Genomic DNA, 21,076 nt, shown 5'->3' with positions numbered 1-21,076 from the left:
GAGTGTTCAATCGGCCTACAATGCATGTTTTTGGAATGTGGGAGGAAACCGGAGTACCCGGAGAAAACCCACGCAGGCACGGGGAGAACATTCAAACTCCACACAGGAAGGCCGGAGCCGGAACCGAACCCTGCACTTCTGCACTGTGAGGCAATCGTGCTAACCAGTCGGCCACCGTGCCGCCCAATGAGTACATTACTAAAATTTGAACATATTACTGTGTTTAAGTAAAACGCAGTCAGGCCATTATATAATTAGTTACATGTGCAACAGCCTCCAATTGACTAGTAACCAGTCCAAGGTGTACCCCACCTCTTGGCCCAAGTCAGCTGGAATAGGCACCCACCCGAACCATGAGAGGCATGCATATCACATGGTGCTCTGCAAGCAGTCAAAAAATCAAAAATCTCACAAATGTATGTTTATATTTAACTATAATTCACACCTATTTTTCCTCAACATACAGACGAGAAGTGGTTAGCACATCTGCCTCACAGTTGTGAGGTTCCAGGTTTCAATCTTGACTGTCATCGTCTGTGGGGTTTCCAGGTATTCCCTTTTTGCTTGATGGCTCTAAATTTGTCCGTTATCTAAATGAATGAGAATGGTCATTTGTCAACATTTGTTACCTGTGAACACAAATGTTTGTTTTGCTTATGAAGATTTTATGCTGCAAATTGTCAACACAGTGGACGGCAGATGGACAAATGACTCATGACACGCTCATTTAAAAAAAGGAGGGGATCGAAGGAATACGTTTGATAACAAAAAAAATTAATGGACGTCAAGTTGCATTTTGAATGATACGAGAGCATTGTATATTTGTAATTTGTTAGATATATAGCTGATGTGGGATGGTCTTTTTTTCTTTTTTTTTTTAAATATGTGGTCCAACATAAGCTCCCTTTACCTAAAAAAAAAAGTTTTTCAAACACCGAATAGACCAAGCTATTTTTAAAATAAAACTTTTAGGTAAGACACAGTAACAGACAGCATTGTTATTAAGGCTTCCAGCGATAATATTCTTTGGAAGTTGGGCATTTATGTGCTTTGGTTTGGGATGAGGGACCAGCGGGAAGAGAATAAAAAAAAAATCTGCAGGCTGCAATACTAAATCTACAGAGTTGGCCTTTAATATTACATAAGGTCCCAGTTGGAGTCAGAGTCCCTTAGAGGACTCAAAGGTTAACTCGCTGTGTGTATTTTGAGATGAGAGCGCAATATAGACAGAATGAAAGAGCTGAATAATGAGTTTGATTTATGACTTCTTGAGTTCCCTCAGGCCTGTTCCGTCTCTGGGACTGCAGGGGAGAGGACATATAAATAGTCGAGATTAAGCAAAAGCAAAGTCACTTTAAACATGAGAGTTGCCCATGGTAAAGATATGTAATCATCTTCTCTTACTAGCTATTCATCACAGCTTCAACCACAGGTACCGTGGAAACAAGTAGCACTGAAACATCTTGCGGATTTGCTGGCAAGTCTGAAGAAACAGTGTGTGAGTTCACGAGCGAGAGCAACCTGATCATTAATTAGCAGCAGTGTAATTTGTTAACCTGTGTCGTACGATATCTCATCTCTGTGCTGAGATGGCTGATTATGTTTGTATCCCAATAAAGACAGCTGAGCGGCATCATTGAACGTGACCACTTCTCCTTGTTCCTATTCGTCAGAATCGGGCCTTGACTCCTAATATCGATCAATCCTGAAGGACAGTCATTCACAAGTATGCCGAAATATGATGATGATAAGTGGGATGCATTATTTAGAATACCGCAACAGTGTCACAATTTGTTCCCTAATGTTTCAGAATTCAAACTTCAATGGTTATTTTTCATACAGATTTTGAGATATACACGTCAACCCAAAAAACTGAATAACACGTTATTGAGTTTTTATTGTCCGAGTCGCTTGAGTGTCATCACTTTAGGGCGGCGTAACCTCAGATAGATGATCACCTCTGAATGTTATTAGAATTCAGTTGCACCTCAAGGCAAACATTGCATCCACATGAATTTTTTAAAGCAGAAATGATCCAGTTCATATACAAATAACTACGAAAATCTTCAGCATTTTGGGGAATTTTACCACATTTTTTTGGTCGTACATATCAACCCATGAAAAAGCCTGAACAGACAAGACATCAGATTGGCGCCAAGATTCGTAATCATTTGCACCTCCCAAAGAAGAACTGTGAACGCCAATCAGCTGGCACAGGGATGAGCAACTTAAATGCCTGAGAGGACCATGATTATTCAGCAGTACAGGGGAGGCCACAAAGGACCACAAAATACATGCTCTTAATATATTTTCATTTTTTGATCATCTAATAATAATAAAAACAAATCTAGTTTAAATTATTCAAGGATGGCACAAAACTGCTATATAAAAAAACCAACACTATGGGCATGCATTAATTTCATAAGTTTTTTTTCCCTCAAAAATCAACTCTCAATTTATTCCAAATTCGCCCCAAAATTATTCGGCCGATTCAGGTGTGATTTGGCAGCATGAGACACCGAGTAAGAGCAAACATTCTAACAGAGACATATGAAATGTGACTATTTTCTCAGGGCACATTAGCGTCCGGATTTAAGCTCTACTTATGCCCTTCCTCAAATCATCACGTTATATTGTTTACAATGTCAAACATTATATCATTGCAATGTTATGATGCTCTCAGGTGTAATGGTTACCATTGTCACAATTTATGTTTTGGTGCTTCAAGCGTGCATTTGTAAATTACCATAATACACAAAGTACAGCCAAGGTTAATGGGAACGCGGTTGTGCTATTTCATTGCGCTTATGCAGCGCATGATGACATGTAACAAGCAGACCATGAATGTTGTTGTCACGGTAATCCACTCACTCAACAGATGTCAGGCAATTTCTATCACATGCAATGGGTAGATTGAAGAAAAAACAACTTGAATTATTTTTGTTTCATGTTTAACAGCTCATATGCAACACCACAATAATAATAATAATAATAATAATAATAATAATAATGCATCGTAAATTCAGATGATGCATTTAGAAACCACCATCCACTCATCCATTTTCCGCACATGGTTTGTGATTATATTTGTGGTTGGTTCTACGGCAGCGATGAGACAGTGCCCAACTTTGCTTTGATTTTACCCTTCAGAAGTTTAAAGGAAACCCTTTCATCTGTCTTTTTCAGATATCTTGTCCCCCCCTGTCAATGTTACCATCAAAGCGGTGAAAGCTAACTCTGCTCTGGTGACATGGGACATCCCCGAGGGAGACCCTGTCATTGGCTTTGCCATCACACAGCAGGTGATTGACGTACAAATACCACAATTGCTGTTTAAAGAAATAATGTACATCAAGGAGGGTACTTGCGTGCATATAGAAAACGACTCAACGAGACAATATACGCGAGATTGCCTTTCATCTCTGTCGGGTGCTGTAATGCGCTATTCTTCTTGCTGTGTAATTCCCTTGCTCTCGTCTCTAAAATTCTAATGGGAATGAGCAAAGAAGTTGAGGTCTTGTTTGAATGCCCTCAGAAAATAACTCATGAGAGTGTAATGGGTTTACTTCCATCAAACATACATTACTAAATTGCATAACTTCACACACACACACACGCAAGACCGGTGTCGCTCAGTTGGCAGAAGTAACAGTTACATTAGTGTTAGACGCTAAAACGACATAGCAACAAAAACCTCCCTGAATTATTGGGAGACTGAACTGACACAAAGAGAGAGTTGGCGCAACCAAGATCGGATTTTTGAGTCTCTTTAGGAATTTGCATCCAAGAACACTTGGAAGGTCTGAGCTTGCTGATGCTGAACAAGACGGAGTGACTCCAAATATCCATCTTAGTACATCCGAAAAGTGTTTCTTCATTAATGATCATATATGGAATCTGGCACTTGGGAACAGTCATGCTGGAAAGATAGTTTTGAAGAAGGATTAAGATTTAGGGAAATTCTGAGGCACAGCCTAACCCCGATCAATATACCCGAGGTATGTCTCACTTGCCGTGGCGGGGTATGGCTTTCTGACGTAGGCCTTCATTAAAAACTTTTGTCCACTCGCATGGATGGCACTGTGGCAATGCAGTTTGCCTTTATATTCACGCGGAACCAACATGCGTTGTTTTGAAAATGCGTTGCAGTTTCACTCCAAGTCGGAAGGCGTTGCTATGGCTGATTTTGGCTAGGACACCACATGGCGGAGTTTCCTCTGTATTTTCTGGCCAATGCCAGTCAACAAAATGACACAGACAACAATAGGGGTTGTGCCTGCTAGAAAAAAAGGGACCTTGATGACTAGATGACTTATTTAATTGTGTCGCGATATCACAATACGCAAAACACCCATGCTACCGGCAAAGTCACTTGCTTCATAGCAACAGCGTGAAGCTGCGTGGTGTGAATTCGCTCCTCTGTGGTGACCCTTAAAGAGGCCTTTTTATCGAGGAACCTAGCCAGGGAAACCTGAGTGCGTCATCGCAGCATGTGATTAAACGGTCCAATCACGAGAGAGAATGCGCACCGCATTCTACGCACAGCGACAATTTCTGACGTGTTCGTCGCATGTGTTGCAGACGTGCCGTGCAGCATAACAAAATGCGTCTGTTGTCGCCTGTACGTAGATAGGAGTATAAAGAGACCGTAAAAGAGAGATGCTTAGAATTTGTAAACCAACTCCATCGTGTTTCGCTAGTAGCAATGTTGATATGTAGAACTACGTAGTTATGTGACCAAATGTGAAAGTGACAAATAAATCTTTTACCGCCAAGCCAACCAGCTACAAGAGTTGTCCGAATTATTCTCACATTGTCCAGGTTTTCTTTTCTTTATTCTTTTAAATGAATTTTCAGTCATAAATCACACCCGAGTTGCGTTCAACCAATCAGAGGACGGAAAAGTGCTGAACTACCCGGAATGCCTGACTACATTGAATCTGAAATCTGATTGGTTGAGATTCTTAAAAAAAAATGTAAATCTATTTTATCAATTGTTTCACTTCTGCGTCTGAAGGCCTTTCGGAGTTTACGCTGCTATGGCAAAACAAAAAAGCCAATAATAATGTGCCATCAAATTTGGAAGTGTGTGTTCTTCCGTCGTATAACGTTCTCCCATAAAACTCTCCTGTTTTGTGCGGCAACAGAAGAAAGACGTGCGTATGCTACGATTCATCCAGGAAGTCAACACTACCACGCGCTCCTGTGCATTATGGGACTTAGAAGAGGAGACAGACTACATTGTGCACGTGCAGTCCATCAGCATGTTTGGGACCAGTCCGCAAAGCGAACCTTTACGCTTCCGTACACCGAAGGAGGCCGACACTCAGGCTTCTAAGAATAAAGGTAAAGTGGCACAGGTAACATGAATCAATGCAAAAATGCTTGCACCGCTTTTATTCTTGAGCCAGAAGGTGCAGAAAGAAGTTGGCCTCTTGATAATACCATGAGTGATTTTGTCTAAACACCAATAAAAATCAATATGCACACAAAGCGTGAAATGAAATTTCACAACAGAGTGCTCTCCACAGCCAAGGGGGTGTATTCTTCATTGTGTATTGACGTGCCTCTGCAGGCCACCTTGCTTGCAACCAGCACCACTGCACAGTAAACCAAAATGAGGGTGAGGGGGGGGGAGCATTTATCAGTTGCCGAGCAGAGGAAGCTGCAGCTGCAAGGGATGGTAAATCAATGCGCTCTTGGCTGAAGCCTTATCTATCGTATTCCTCCTCATCCTCATCTCATGTGTGACAGTCTGCTGGACTCCACCCTGAAATTGGAGCCAGAGAGCGTTTGAACTTCTTTCACATTGGCAAGATAGTGTGGAATATCACCGCCGAAGATTGAACATGCGTTCTTTCCACTCCTGAGGCATTAACTCTGGAAGTGTTGTCTAAGGGTTGTTGCTACAAGGGAAACACATTTTTTTAAATCAATACTTGGACAGGTTTTGGAATACGTTTTTTTTCTTCTTACTTTCTGTCAAGTTTAATTTACTGTACTGCCTTACTCTCATTTATTTGACACTGATGACTTGTCTTGCCAAATAAACAAGACTCTTAAATGTTACCGTATTTTAGTACAACTTTACTTTAAAACTTTGCTTTAACTGGGTGTAGCATCAAAGCTCCTATTAAAATATGTATTATTGTCTTCAAGTTGATTTTCCTTGCATCAAACGAGCATTTTTTTATTCTTTCTAAATAAGGAGCAATTTCACTGCTGCAGGTGAACAGGCATGGCCTTTGGTTGTTGTTTTAAAAGGCTTCCATCTGACCAGTTTGGCTAGTAAAGCCGAAAGGATCAAGAGCCGCAGCACCCCGTGAGCATTCGTGCTTTGATTAGTTAATACTGGGCAATCGATCAGCCCAATTGCTTGTTTCTGAAAGCTACTGGAGCATGGGGTGCATGCTTGCCACGCTGGGGCCTCAAAATGTCACCCAGAGCATCTAATAAAGGATGTGAGGTGAGGGCAGCGCTCTACACTGCAGTGAACTTTATATCAAGCCTGTGATGTCGACAACATTCAGTCATGCCAGAAAAGCGGGGATTGAGTGCCCGAGGGCATCTTGGCAGTTGGCAGGATTCAGACTATCTTCTCCACAGCAACTAGTTGGCATATCTTTCATCCCCGAATCCTGATTAACCCCTTCCAAAAATTTATGGACGAGCTATTGGGCCGCCAAGATCAGTGCAACCCACCGGCATCTATCAAAAAATGGAAACACTATCGACTCGTTCGCATAAGCAAAATTTGACAGAGCCCAAACCATCTGAGTAAATCCTCTCACAATTTTGTTGCTTTCTAACCCTCACAGACGAAGTCACGATGGAGGAAGTGGGCCAGACCAACCAGTTGAGGGCGGGGGAGCTCATCATCATTGTGGTGGTACTTATCATGTGGGCAGGTGAGGATCGTGTTAAAAATGTGTGAACGTTGAAAGGTGCGACAGAAAGAAATTGAGTTGTTTCTATTTTTTGTTTTTTAATTACAACATACTGTATTATTACCAAGTTTAGATACAATGCACACTTCTTGGCCTCTCAGCAGCATCGGGAAAACATCTCAGAAATCATACTTTTGTATTTTATCATTAATCTGTTATGATAAATGGGGAGAATTAATAGCAAAGCCCCACTATCTGCGAAAAGCGAAAATTCATAACTGATGCCTGCCCTCATCAGGTTAATCATTACCTGCAAAAGCCACAATATGGCAACAAAGCACTACATTAAAATGAAACACCTGAACTCACGTCAACATAGTTACTTGGCACCGAGGTGGCACAAGAAGAAGTCAAAGCAATACTTTTAATGCGGAATAATGGAGGATTGGCCGCTCCCTCCAAAAAAAAACAAAAAACACAGAAATAAAAAACAGCGAATGCTGAGACATGAAGTACAGAATCCACCGTACTGTACATTATCACGGTTGAACAGCTCTTTTCCATAACGCCATCTTTTAACTTTGGGGTTAACAACAAACAAGCATAACGCAATCCAGAGAAATAACCAAAATAGATACAGTATAATCCATTTCATGGATTGAACCTTTACTACCTTGAAACACTTCAGTACTGTAAAGGATCTCAACTATCCGCCTCTATGCAATTACTGTCGCTCAAAGGCTATATGTGTATAACATTTTGATGCTCTTCTTCCCAGGCGTGATCGCTCTCTTCTGTCGCCAGTACGACATCATCAAAGACAATGAGCCCAACAACAACAAGGACAAAGCCAAAAACTCATCAGAGTGCAGCACTCCTGAACATCCGACAGGGGGTCTGTTGCGCAGTAAGGTATAACCCACCCACACCCTCCTCCCCCGAGGTGCCTCCCCTCCCTCAACAGCGCCGGGCAGGTGAATGGCACCGCCCGCTACAAGACCTTTTCCACTTGACATTCATGTGCACTCATACAGTGTTTCTCAATGTCAAACAAAAAGTTGCCAACAGTGTTTCGGATTCCTATAAATGCCTATCCTGTTTATTCACTGCCAAAAAATGCTTTATACAATCGCAAGAATAAGGATGTGAACGCTTTGGAATTCCCACATTTCTGTATCAATTGGTCATAAAATTGAATTTCATCATAATCCACGTCACAAGTATAGAAAAACGGTTTTCTTAAAGTATTTGGGGGGATTTTATGTCAGATCTCTGTCTGAGCCACTATTGATGGCCTTTTTTTATTAAAGTCATTCTATTGTTGATTTACTTTTGGATCATTTGGGTTGTTGTCCGTAATAATAATAATAATAATAATCATAATCATAATAATCATAATAATAATTATAATAGCAATTCGTCCAGGTCGTGAGGTTGCAAAGCAGTCCCAAACCATGATGCTCTCTCGGCCACACGACAAAGTTTTAGTGTTTCTGCAGACTTTATTGTGTGTTCCTTCCAAATGGCTCAACTTATTGTTTTAGTTGATGTTGACTTTGTTCAACAGATACCACAATGTGTCCGAGATTTTTAGAGAGTCTTTAGCAGACACTCCCGGCTTGTTCTTCACCTCATTGAACGTCTGTTCTGTGCCCTTGCAGTCATCTCCACGGGGCCTCCATTTGAAGGGAGAGACGCAACAGTGCAAAATCTTCTCTATCGATTACCATGACTGACGAACAAAAGAGCTTTTAGAGATACTTTTGTCACCCTTTCAAGCTTCATACAAGTAGACAATTTTTAATTAATATAGGTCACCTGAGAGCTCTTTGGTGCGAGGCATGGTTCACATCAGGCAATGCTTCTGGAAAATAGAAAACTCCAAACTGGTGTGTCATTTCAATTTTGCAACATTGACTGGAGTCAAGATTGGCTGACTCATGACTCCGATTAGCTCTTGGAGACAGAATCCTGTCCTTTACCCAACCAGCATGGTGAATATTTACATGGTGTATCTAATAAAGAGAAGAAGTGAGCATGTGGTATTGGTTTAAGACTGTGTTTGTCTATCGTTGTGTTTGTAATTTTCTATATTGTATTACGCCGTATATTTCACTAAATCAACTGAAGTAATTCCATTGATTATAGTCCAACTGGTTCTCCGTTATTTCAAGCTGTTGCATTGAAGTAAGTGATTTCAATAATATATTCCGGACATTTTCCCATTTCTGTTCTTTAATGCTTAAAGGGAATCAAGCATCTTGTGAAGGAGCGAGGAAATTGTCGCGGAAAGCATACTTGACATTGACAAACACCCACGGTGTCATCTAAACATCAGCTTTGGGCTAAATTGAAATTTGGCTTCAATGTGGCTCCATTTGTGCATGACTCAAGTAGTAAACACACTCAGGCTCTTGTAATCAATGCAAAGACTAGTGCTAGAGTCATTTTGCCAACGTACAGTATGCAAAACAGAAAGGGCTAAATCAAGCAAAAACAAATAGCCCTTCATTGTTGAACATATATGCAGCACAAAGTATTCCCGAGAGTCCTCCAGGATCTTCAATCATGTCATCTTCTCTTCTCCCACAGTTCTCCAAGAACAACAATAGGATGCCATCTGTCAACATCATTGAAGTGTGACTGACTCCTCTGTATACTAAAGACTTGGTGTTCCCACAAAGAAGCGGTCCCTTTGAAGCAAATCTGCTTGTCAGAATGCATCGCTTACGTCTCCGTTGCCGAGGGCCTGCCAACGAAGCAAAGCTTGCAGGACTCCAGGGATTTAGGAACGACTCGGCCAGCCCGAGAAGAGATCCCAGAGTGGAGCGACTGCAGGGAGACTTGAGCGGATCTGCCGTGCTTAACAACCACCGTGCCATGGGGGAGGCAGAGATTAGGGCCAAATGGTCCTGGCAGTGGACGGACTGCTGATAAAGCAACCCCTTGGACCAACGTCGATAAGCAGAGCCGGAGACCTTTTCATCCACTCACTCGCTTTGGTCAACGTCTTTTAGCGAGTCGTGACTTGACCGCACGTCCAAGTATGTGGGTTGTTCCCACCGTGTCTAAATATTCCTTTGTGGTGCGATTTAATGCCATCCTTTCGATGTAGTTTTGTCCTAACGTTCTGTATTTCAACTTTCTTATAAGTGACGGTTAATAATTTATCATTCAAGTGTAGTTTTGTTACACAATGTACTGCCAGTACATTTCTAGTGTTCTGATACTTTTGACACCTCATCAAGGTAGGATTTTCTGCCGTCCTGCGGGGAATATTTGTCTGGCGTGGTTGTTTCCCGCCTCAGGGAATCCAGACTGCACCTGGCTGAGTTAGGAGCAATTTCTGAAAATGAGCTGTGATGATGCCATAGCAGCCTTCCAAGGGGTCGCTCGCTGCTGAAGTTTGGCGTCACGTTTGGTCACATTTCCTTTTTAACATTTCCTCGTCTCATTCGTGCTTTTAATACATTTGGATTCTTTACATTCCACATCCTGAATGAGCTGTCTTTATTTCTCTTTGAAGGTGATGGATATCACAGCATTTTGGGTAAAAAGAGGACTCGGCCCAGCGTGCTTCATCTAAATGAATTTTAAAAGAGTCTTGGATACGTCTACAGAGAAGTGGCCTTTGTAGAGACATTAGAGGAGATTCTTTAAGCAATAACAACTCAAAGCCCCAAAACATGAGAGCGAGCACTTCATGTGCAATGGGGTGACATCCTGTAGAAAAGCAACACACAAATAAGTAACCTCTAGGCATGCAATGTTGAGACAAACGCACATTGTGATCAATACGTGTAAGTACAACGAGCCGCAGATTTTTGCTTTCTTGTAATAACATTGAAAAATCACACGTTGCGGGTTCAGCGCCAGGATTCTGTGATGAACAAATGTCATCAAGACATAAGGGCTTGTCATGAGTATTTTCAATTCAAAATGAGTATCTGTCCGTAGGATATAATACATGCAAATGTGGTGTATTATAAACTTAATGATGATTATTAAAGGTTAGAAGTTAGGGTGAATGGAATAATTGCAGTATATAGCAGTGTCTTTGGGTGCCGATTGTGCTTCTTTTAGTTCAGTTTTTTGGACTTAATGTCGGTAGAATAATTGAAATTAAATAAATAGGATCATTACTTTACACTGGCCCTTCAGGCACGCTCGCGTTGGCTCCCTAAAATATGTACGCACCTCCACGAAACTGTTTCTCTCTATTAGCCAACTTCTGAGCGCGGCAAAGGTCATTTTACATGATAAAGCCATGGCACATTACACTCAAGAAGTCAAGTTGTAGTTTTCAAAAGGGTATTTTAACGTTTAAGTTTTGGATTTATGAAGTAGACTTTGTAATAATGCTTTAGGATCTAGAAAGAAATTGGCAATTCAATACCGGATGGCTGATTCCAACCCACATGTACCACGGGATATTGAAAATAACATTTTACTTATTAATGTGATGGACAGTCCGTCTATCTTACATGATTAGCATATCTCATAAATATGTCATTATACTTTCCGTCAAATTTTGAAACGCGTGTGTGTGTGTGTGTACAGTAATCAGAAAAATACAGTTGCAAGATCAGACTGAGTCATGCTTAAATATTTAATGTGTAAATACATTTAATATTATTGGAGAAATGAGTTATGACAATTGTGAATGCTAGCCACAGTAGTGTGCAAAAGTCTTAAAAGCCACTATCATGTTTGCTGATTATGTAATGCTACAAATGTCGTAATTACTACAGCGCAAACAATGTAGATTAAAAAAAACTAAATGGAATGGACCCTAATTAATATCAAAGGGCGCCAGATGACTGGCGGCTACTTTGTTTATGCAATTCATAAAATCTCTATCTGTCCTTCTATTTACTGTTTTACTATGCTGAAATTAAATCTTAAAATGGCTATGAGCCAAGTGCCGGATTAAGACCTTTGCAAAGTACTGTGCATTTTTAACATTACAGGGTGGTACTATTGGTGAAATATGTATTTTTTGTGTGATTTACTGTTCATGTCCAACTAGTAATAATTGTTTCATAGCACTTATCTACTGTATGTGTTTCTATTATACATTTTGTCATTGAGCTGTTAATGTTTAATAAGAGTGGAAGAAGTTCAGTAGCTTGAATCTTAATTACATAAAGACGACATTGCATTTGCAGACAAAAAAACAGCTGTGCACACAACGGCACTTTTCGTTTTAGCGCATAGCCTTATCCTATATTTTTCTGTTGGAAAAAGTATTAACCCTATTTCATTACATACTAATACGCCTCACATCCGATGCTCCATTACATCCCAGTGATTGCAGGTTTCGCATTAACATACTAGTCACTTAACTGACCGACAAGGTCCACGCTCGATTATACGGTAGCGCAAGAAGAAAGCGGGAAAATTAGCTTGATCGTTCCACTTGATCAGAACTAGACTGGATTGATGATGACGGCAGTGGCAGTCGTCTATCAGTATGGCTTTTTCTATTCTTTATGAGCGGCAAAGCTGAGGACTCCGACAAGCGCTGACTCATTTTCCGTATCGGCCAGTGGCTTTGGAGAACGCACAGGCAATTGAAGGGTACGTGACCCGTAAACAGTGTTCCATCTGCACCCGGCAGAAAAAAATACATTTGAGCTCTTTATCTTTGTAATAGAAGGTTCAATTCAATTAATAGCATCCATTCTGATAAACAGCAGCCATTTTGTATATCAAAAGTAATCGCTGATATATTTTATTTCCTTTCTTACCTATTAAATTATCTTAACATCTGAAGCTACTAGTTTACATTCTAACCTCACTATGATCGATTTAAATGACAACTGACTCCTCAAGCCAGATTGTCAACCAAAATTTATTGTTAAGAATTCCACATTTCGGTAAGTGCTGACATACAATGGCAAACATATTCCGACCTTGGCAAAATGTTGAGTTCAAACCAATGTATTATTTTATATAGTTTTGTTGTTTTTAAATGTTGAAAACAACAATAAAAAAGGCACTGGCTGTGCTAACTCAAAATAGTTTTAATGTGGCTTCATGCTGTACATGTAGTGCCAGATAATTGGTTTCAAACACATTTCTATTAAATTTGCGTAAAGATTTAGGAATGTTCAGCTGACATAGATGTACTGTATTTGGCTTGAGCAGTTTGCATATATAGACATCCATTGGTCATCGATCAATATAAATATTTTCCTACACCAGAAGCAATCACCAATAATCTATTTAAAGCCGTTTGGGGAAAGCTCTTCTTGAGATGCCGGGACCTTGTTTTGAATGCACCGGGCCCACATGCTTCTTGCTCTGCCAGTTTATTGAACCCGTGCTTTGTAGGAGTTTGAAAGCGTGACTGGAAACAAAGTCACCATTGAGACAAATCAGCCTGTTTCAGTTGTGAACCGAGAAAGTGGACAAAGAGGCGTGGTTAAAGAAAACAAAATGCTTTATTAATCCTACCGTATTTCTATTTATTGTATCAAGTGTACAGCAGTTGTTGCTTAATGAGGGCTAGCATGGTTTAAATAACTATTATGCACAAGGTGACACAACTTCAATTATGAAGTATCTGGTGTGTGCTTACTTGTGTTTGCTTAAAATAAAGTATCAAATATTTTCTCCAAATAACTGTCTCAATTCTTTAATGTGTAACAATGTTTGGTGGGATGTAAAATTTGCTCTGAATTGTTTTGTTTACAAGGCAACAGTATTGGTGCTTATGGAGAAAAGGTGCGTGAATTCGAAAAAACATTCCCTGAATAATACATTTCAACCTTGGGATTCACTGAGCATTAACTCTCAGACTTCTCAGAGCGACTGAAACTTATGAATAATTCAAACGTCAACTGACATGCTGTGCTGAAAATATTTTAGTTGCTATATTGTTATTAGGCAAGAATTGCAAAGCGTTTAGGGTCAATCCTTTTATCAATCATTTTTATTGTGCTTGCCCTTTTTTGGTTCTCGGGTGAGTGGTTCACCGCTGACTTTGACCAAGTGGCGGGGGACACCCTGGACTGGTCATCAGCCGGTCAAATTTAGACAAACAACCATTCACACTCACAGCTACACCTATGGACAATTTACAGTTTCCAATTAACCTAACATGGATGTTTTCGAAAGGTGGGAGGAAACCGGAAAACCGAAGCAGGCACAGGAAGAGGATTAAAAAGAGGTAGGGGCAAAGAAAGGGTCTTGCCAGGTGGCATTCAAGTTAGGTCATGTCACTCTGTGAGACAGCTGTGCTAACTACGAGTTCACAAAGCTATAAAAGGGCATTTTATCCATTAAATGTATGAAAATCTTTTTCAACTCTCCTCCCCTCACGATAAAAGTGACTCATTTATATAACTAAATGAATAAACTAATACGACTAGATTTATATTTTCTAACTGTGGCTTGTTTGAATTTTTTAATTGAATACCATATGAGTTGAAAACAAGAAACGTGTACCTAAATGTGAAACGGCAAAGACAAATTCGATTTGGGAAAATGATCGTCCACATGTTACTGGGCACAAAGGATCAACACTGATATGCCCACAGAGGATAAAATACGATTAAAACTACTCGTAGAAACACATTAACGTTGGCTTAATAAGAAGAAAAAGAAGAGCATCCCTTTGATTGTCCTACAAGGAGAAATGTTTTTAAATCAATTTACCCTTGATACTATTTCATGCATCACAGCATATTTTCCCCTACATATGATTATGTTCTTTGACGGCATTTCTACAATAGATTTTTCCAAAATTCTGTTCTTGAGAGGTACATTCTTTTAGTAAACTACTAGTTTTTTTTTTACTTTGCTTTTAAATGTCTTAATTGTTCTAAATTCTTTTGCCGTTAAATCTTGTACAAAGTATCTTGCCTTTAAATGTTACCTTTTCAGCACATTGCACCTTGTACATTGAATTTTCTATAGACAAAAATAAAGCTGTCGTGCCATGCATTCATATTCAAGCATATAGCAAAAGACACCAAAAAAAACATTAAATGGAATGAAAGAAGACAGCTGAAAGGCAATCTTGAGTACCAAAAGCATTTACATGAAAATAATTGACGGCATGAAAATATGTCTAATATATATATGTCTAATATATATATATATATATATATATATAATTTTAAGTAGTTTTGACAGTGAGAGGTGCATGAATTTAACATTGTTTTTTATTGCGGAAATAGCTGACTAAAAATCTGATGGATTGGTCCTGGAATGTGTTTTTTGAGGCTATAAATGAAAGCATGTCAGTTAAGAGCAGATTGTATGCCATTTCCACAGACATTACATCTGTGTCATCTGCCACATTAGTCAAAATTTGAGGAAAACATGCTTTAATACAGAAAGGACCTGGAAGAAGGGCTACACTACCTCTGATACTACGTGGTCTTACAGCTCCCTCTTTAGATGCTAACGTGGAAATCTCAGGCCTCGTGTCCTGGGTCAACGCCATGCTAGTGAAAAAGCAAAAAGAAAAGAGCTTGGAGAAAGAATTTCACCAAATGTGTGGTGATATTTAGGTGATACAGTCTCAATCTCTCAGTATGCTTAGCTGGAACATGACAAAAATGTTATGTTGTTGTAAATAGAAGCCAACAAACCCCTAGTTATGAGTAGCGGGTATACATTATACCAGAGCCGAAATGGGACTCATTTCAACCCTGGAGTTTCATGGCTCAGATAAGCCCACGTTATATTTACATATGTGCTCTAAATACATCTTATTTTTCTGAATCTTTTTTGTCAATGCATGCATAAGCGATCCACGATACTAACCCAACAACAAAGGGTTTGACGCAAACAACCAAATAAGAATGTACTGTGATATATTTGATCTAGTACAAATCTTGCATAAAAAATAATTCTGAATCAGCAAAAAAAATATCAGGCCTACTCACTTTGTATTAGGGCAGACCTAAGTGCAACTAAGTCATGTCTGCCATCTAGTGGTGATATTACAAATTAAAACTACAGTTGATACACACCCCTAAATTTGCATATTCACATTTTTTTATCAAACATTTGCTTTAAATATTTCCTTTTCATATATTTACATTTTATTTTCCTTTTTGTGATTTCCCTCCTGTTGTTCATAGGAGTGAAATATGCTATGTTGACTTCTAATTGCTGCTATACAAAAAAAGATCTCTGAAATGTTTATATTTTTTCGAGAACATGTGAGACATTACTTTCCATGAAAAAAATTAGGTTGCATCATCCACAAGGTCAAATTATAGGTCAAAAGGACTAGTTAATAAAATATACTTATATCTTCTAAATGAGGGGTAGGGAACTGGAGAGCCATATCCTGTCTGTTTAAGACCTCGCCCTGCTCAAAACGCACGTGATTCAAATAATCAAGATCGATTTATGCTTCTACAGCGCTTGTTGATGTGCTGATTATTTGAACCAGGTGTTTTTGCAGTAGGGAGAGATCTAAAACAGGCAGTATATGGCTCTTCAGGAACCGGAATTCCTGACGCCTCTTCTATATGATTGCAGATTTGGAATCCTTGCTGAATGTTCTGACAATGTTTTTTTTGTGAAGATTGACCCAGCAGTTCCTGGGATATAAGGGTTCAAATGGGGAAGGCCACGCCCCTTTTGTCCAAAACATTCAAATTCGTCAGCCGTTGTGCAGAACCCCCTGTTCGGACTGAACTAAAATTTGGGACATTGTGGTTTTAAAAAAGCAAGAATATATTTTAGATTTTCGAACGGTCGCCAGTTACGATTGATGGCGTGTTAATTCCGCGAGTGAGTATCCAATCACAAAACACATTCATCGCCTTCAACGTCAGGCCAGCAAGAAGGCTCACTGTAACCAACTTGTGATCTGATTGGCTATCGCAACTGTCTATCAAATCTGGAAGTCCATGCATTTTGACAGAAGAGACGCCCGCACAATTGCATGCCTCGGGAAGAAAAGGGCTTGCTACTGGTATTGTGAAACCTGCCTGGCAACACGAGCTAGCGGATTTCTGATTGGATCCAACTTTCACCTAAAAATACAACGCTAGGATATAATATGACATCAATGTGAAGAATATGATTATTTTTTTCCTGATTATGTTAGGCCAACAAGCCCAGCAAGTTTTATTACAATCTGAAACTGCTTGGTTAAACTCACTGGGTGTTTTGGGATGGAAAGAACGACCATATAAAACAATTTCTTGGGTCTGAATTTGCCTTAATTTATGTTATTTTATAAAGATGCTTTTTTTTTTTTTGCACTGATTGCACCGTGAAAAACACAGTCTTATCTCCCTGCATAATGTTTGGGGTGAAATAAATTAAATGCTTTTAAGATATTTCTTTATTTCTATAAATAAATTACATTGTGACGAAGGATTTCTGGAAGTCAAAATTAGTTTTGATGAAATAGAACAATTTACCGCCCTCAGTCAGCCATCTTTGTGTTCAGCTGCATTCGAGGTGGGAAGTCCCAATACCAAACTCGAATTAGTTTGGATTCGGTCACCAGCAGGTCCTGCCAGGCAAAGCAATCAGTCAAGAAAACGGCGGCGAAAGAAAGGGAGGAGGCGGTGTCTGATTAATTTTAAATTACATCCAATCATCCGAACAGTTTATCCTCACGTGGCGTGTCGCCTTTTACATTAAAACTTTAATTGGGCTTTGTATTTTAATCTGTAGGCCTAATAGCTTTTCCTTAAAAAACATAATATAAATGAATACATTCATTCAAGGTGATTTTTTTTTGCCTACATGGCAGTGGCACTAAACTACTACTACTACTCCTACCTCTACTATTACTACTACTACTAATACTACTAATACCAATAATAATAATAATAATAATAATAAACTTGCGACTAAACTAATCGATTTGAACAACGCCCCCGAGTCACAAACCGAGTGTGTGTTCAGGATGTTTACCAATTAGTCAGTTTGTTCAGTTCCAGTAGAGACACTTCAAAGAAGCGTCTTCGTTGGAGCGCTATGGATACCGCTGGTAAATTGAACTTTCCTTTTGCAATCTTCCCCTTTTCTGTTGTGCTAAAGCGAATGGGTTTGCAAGTTTAAATCGACGACATTAGCACGAAGCTAAAGTCGCCGCTAGCTGCTCGTTGGCGTAAAAATGCGTGCCAGGCATGTTTGAATTTCAAATAAACTCCGACTGAATGTTTGGAACGTCAGTTTCTCCAGCATCAAACGCCATTTTACGAAAAACCGTGAGTTTATTTAAGTGCATCGCTTAGCAATTTCGTGGAAGAAGAATCGAATTTGTGTTTTTCTGTTACTGAAGACTGTTATTTTTTAAATAATATTTTTGGGGACTTTTGGAGACTGACATAAAGTAATTCAGTTGATTTCTTTATAGAGCTTATGGTCTATAAAACTATTTTAAAAAATGAAGGACACGTTTTATATTATTATAGTAACTGCTAAATTAAAAATACTGCCCTAAATGATGCAGTTTTATGTGAACATGAAATTGTCAACAGATTGCGCTGCAGTTTTCCGAAAGCATGTTTCAAAACATGTATTGAGCCTGAACACCTATTTTATATAAGCAAAATTAATTGCAAACCACCGAACACAATTACAAAAATACTGTATATTAAAATACTCATTACCACAAACATACTGAGTGTGAAATGGTTGTGTTGCATGAAGGGATACAGTTGCATATGTAGGTTTTGTTGTACTTTCTGCTATGCACAAGTCGCTGGCATAGATGACACTTATGATGTCTCGGGAGTAAAAAAAAAAATAAAAAAAATTGGTACCTTGTACTCTATATGCCTACAAAGTAGGTTGGTTGATTGTTCGGGTGGCATTGAGATATTAGTAAACATATTTTCCTTTATCTCTTTACAGACTTGGATAAAAATATGCCATTCAAGAGCTCTACTTTCAGTCACCTCAAACCTTTGTCAGCATATGCAAGGGCGGTATTTGCTGAGCGGATTCTGAATAAGTTTCCAAAACCAACTGCCAAATTTAAAATTGAGGTTCCCAACAATAAAGCGACCAAGCGGAAATTGGAAGATTCTATTCAGGATCGCTGCTTTGAGACTCTGGCAAAGAAACCTGAAATAGGTCTCAATGTGTCAACGCCAGATGAAGACTATTTCATATCCCACTGCAGCTTTCCCATTGGACAACACTCCCCTTTAGTCCATTCTCAAGCCTCGTCGTTGTCTAAAACGCAGCCCATCAAAGCAACAAAAAGTGAGTCTGTTAGTTCAGAACATGTGGCATGTAAGTGCAGCCTGGAACCATGCTGTCTCGCAGGGACGTCTCCATGTTTGTTCAAGGATGAGGTCCTTTCTCATCAGCTTGTCTTTGACTCTGATGTTAACGAGCTTTTGTGCCTCAATCTCTCTGAGCCCTGTAAAGACGTGGATATGAATGGAAAAGATGACGATGTGGATAAGGGTTATTTGTCCATGTGCCTCACTCCATCACTCCAGTCCCCACTAGCCTCGAGTCCAATTCTAAAGATGGCTGTTGACAAGATTCAGCCTCCATCCAAAGTTCGTCACTCGGTGAAAAGTCCAGACCCTGCTGTGAGTGGGCTGTCATTAGACTCCGCTGTAGAATCTTTTGGCGGTGATGTGGAGGAGGTGTGGAATATTGGTCCCCCGGTTCTAGAATCTTCTGTGTGTGGAAAGAAGGAGCGTGATCCTGAAAACCCACAAGATCAGGACAAGGAGAAATTGTCCACATCAAAACCCAGGACCAGTAAAGTCTCCATCATTCCTGGGAGGTTTGTACGCTAGCATCTTACACATTAGCACATTACTTTGGAGGGTGGTGTTTAATGATTTTCGAACTAAAATATGGAAACTGAAATATAGCATGTATGCTGTCAGTATGATGCAAAGTAGTTGTACACAGTTGCAAATGGCAATTACAAACATTGTTAAATGATAGCATAACTTCGATTGACCATTAAATCAAAGCAATTTATTTAGACCAAAAACATCATATATATCTTTTCTTTATTTTATTTTATTTTTTTACACAGCCAAGAAAAACACAGTTCACATTGTTTAAAAAAAAGTTCCATAATGTTTGAAAAGTATTTACCTTACCTTTACGTTGCTGTGATGGTATGGTGGGGCATTTCCAGTTGTGGTGGACTTGGATTTGGACTTGATTTTGGTGCAGGCGGACTGGGTTCAATTCATACATTTTGAAGTCTAGTCATCCTAGAAGAGAAGCTGTCACTGCAACATGAGGAGACTAACTGAATTTCATTTTCACTTGTTACATATATAATGGCCAGGTGTCCCAATATTTTAGTTGATGCTGTCTATTGAAAGTGTCTCAGCAAAGCAGACAGTACTCTACAATATTTTCCAGGCCGGTGGCGCTCAACACTGAGGCAGATTGGGAGCGCGAGATAAGGATGTATGTCAAGCTGGTTCACAGCCATCTCAGTGAGGCTTCGGATGCGACTCAAGGTAATGTCAGGGGCTCGTTTGAGCCGTTAAACCGGGTGCAACAGTCACAACTACAGCACCGTTGATTTTGCAAGTTTTAACAAGGCTGATGTCTCCGAAAGATGCTTTTAGTGAACTGCGAGGTCTTGTAACACAAGTGGAGCACGATTCCTCTGGAAGACCGTGGCAACATCTCTCCGACCTCACACGCAGGTACATCTCTCCGTTGCATTTCGAGGGCGCATGGAATGTAAACGTGAAATCTGCACTTTCCTTCAGGAACTACAGGGCACACTTAAGGAGCGGCGTCCCGAAAATATCTCTCGACGAATGGCAGAGCAAAAGCTTGGGTACGCACCAGCGTTTCAAACATGTGCCGAAAATCTTTGAGAGAAGTTGCAGTTCCTAACTTTTTTTTTTATTCTGACAACTGTTGTGATGGTGATTGTTACATGAGCACTTTTGTACGTTTGTTGTGTTTCTATACTGAATGCATTCGTTTTAAAGAGTTCCAAATTGTTAGAATATACTTTAGCAGATATATGGTCTAGAAATCATCTCAATCTAAATATGTTCAATTTTACTGGAGTTTAAACAATATTTGTTCCTTAGACCTTTAAAGTACAGCATGATTTGTACTTGCTGTGAGAAATATTGCACTTAGTGTGTGAATTAATTGTGGCACTTTTTAGATTTATAATCCTTTGGGTCAAAATCTGGACATGCATGATGTTAAATGTTGCCTGAGTAAAATAAATATTTGCATTTGCTTCA

The 21,076-nt window shown here is 39.6% G+C and overlaps 2 protein-coding genes and 1 long non-coding RNA gene across 5 annotated transcripts in view; 2 read left to right on the top strand and 1 right to left on the bottom strand.

Moving 5' to 3' along the window:
- The window catches only part of fndc5a (fibronectin type III domain containing 5a), a 24,916-nt gene extending 12,905 nt beyond the window's left edge, over positions 1 to 12,011 (top strand). Inside the window, exons 2-6 of one of the 2 annotated variants that reach the window (XR_015842008.1) lie at positions 3,187 to 3,302; positions 5,148 to 5,346; positions 6,819 to 6,908; positions 7,666 to 7,861; positions 9,480 to 12,011. Coding sequence is in view for 1 of the 2 variants with exons in the window: in XM_088287746.1 (XP_088143872.1) it covers positions 3,187 to 3,302; positions 5,148 to 5,346; positions 6,819 to 6,908; positions 7,666 to 7,799; positions 9,480 to 9,530 (590 nt within the window). In the remaining variant the exon portion in view is untranslated. The remainder of the gene's footprint in view (positions 1 to 3,186; positions 3,303 to 5,147; positions 5,347 to 6,818; positions 6,909 to 7,665; positions 7,862 to 9,479) is intronic. The other variant, XM_088287746.1, reaches the window with a different exon arrangement.
- On the bottom strand, positions 1,407 to 17,442 carry LOC148343407 (uncharacterized). The gene is made up of 4 exons (XR_015842011.1): positions 17,285 to 17,442; positions 15,261 to 15,343; positions 1,557 to 1,705; positions 1,407 to 1,483 (listed from the first exon to the last, which is right to left on the bottom strand). It is a non-coding gene; the product is annotated as an uncharacterized LOC148343407 (long non-coding RNA).
- s100pbp (S100P binding protein) lies at positions 17,197 to 21,076 on the top strand. 2 transcript variants are annotated; one of them, XM_088287328.1, is made up of 5 exons: positions 17,197 to 17,862; positions 18,732 to 19,623; positions 20,223 to 20,323; positions 20,425 to 20,515; positions 20,582 to 21,076. In XM_088287328.1, the coding sequence occupies exons 1-5, from the start codon at positions 17,850 to 17,852 to the stop codon at positions 20,709 to 20,711; spliced, it is 1,227 nt and encodes a 408-aa protein (XP_088143454.1). In that variant the 5' UTR covers positions 17,197 to 17,849; the 3' UTR covers positions 20,712 to 21,076. The 2 variants fall into 2 exon arrangements, with proteins under 2 accessions (XP_088143454.1, XP_088143655.1); XM_088287529.1 differs by lacking the exon at positions 17,197 to 17,862 and adding an exon at positions 17,899 to 18,082.

The sequence above is a fragment of the Idiotropiscis lumnitzeri genome, chromosome 1, assembly GCF_059441095.1.
Source record: "Idiotropiscis lumnitzeri isolate Australia: NSW breed Sydney's pygmy pipehorse chromosome 1, RoL_Ilum_1.0, whole genome shotgun sequence".
Taxonomy (NCBI): Eukaryota; Metazoa; Chordata; class Actinopteri; order Syngnathiformes; family Syngnathidae; genus Idiotropiscis; species Idiotropiscis lumnitzeri.
The sequence above is the reverse complement of the archived record's forward strand: the minus strand, read 5'-3'. Positions and strand labels throughout refer to the sequence as shown.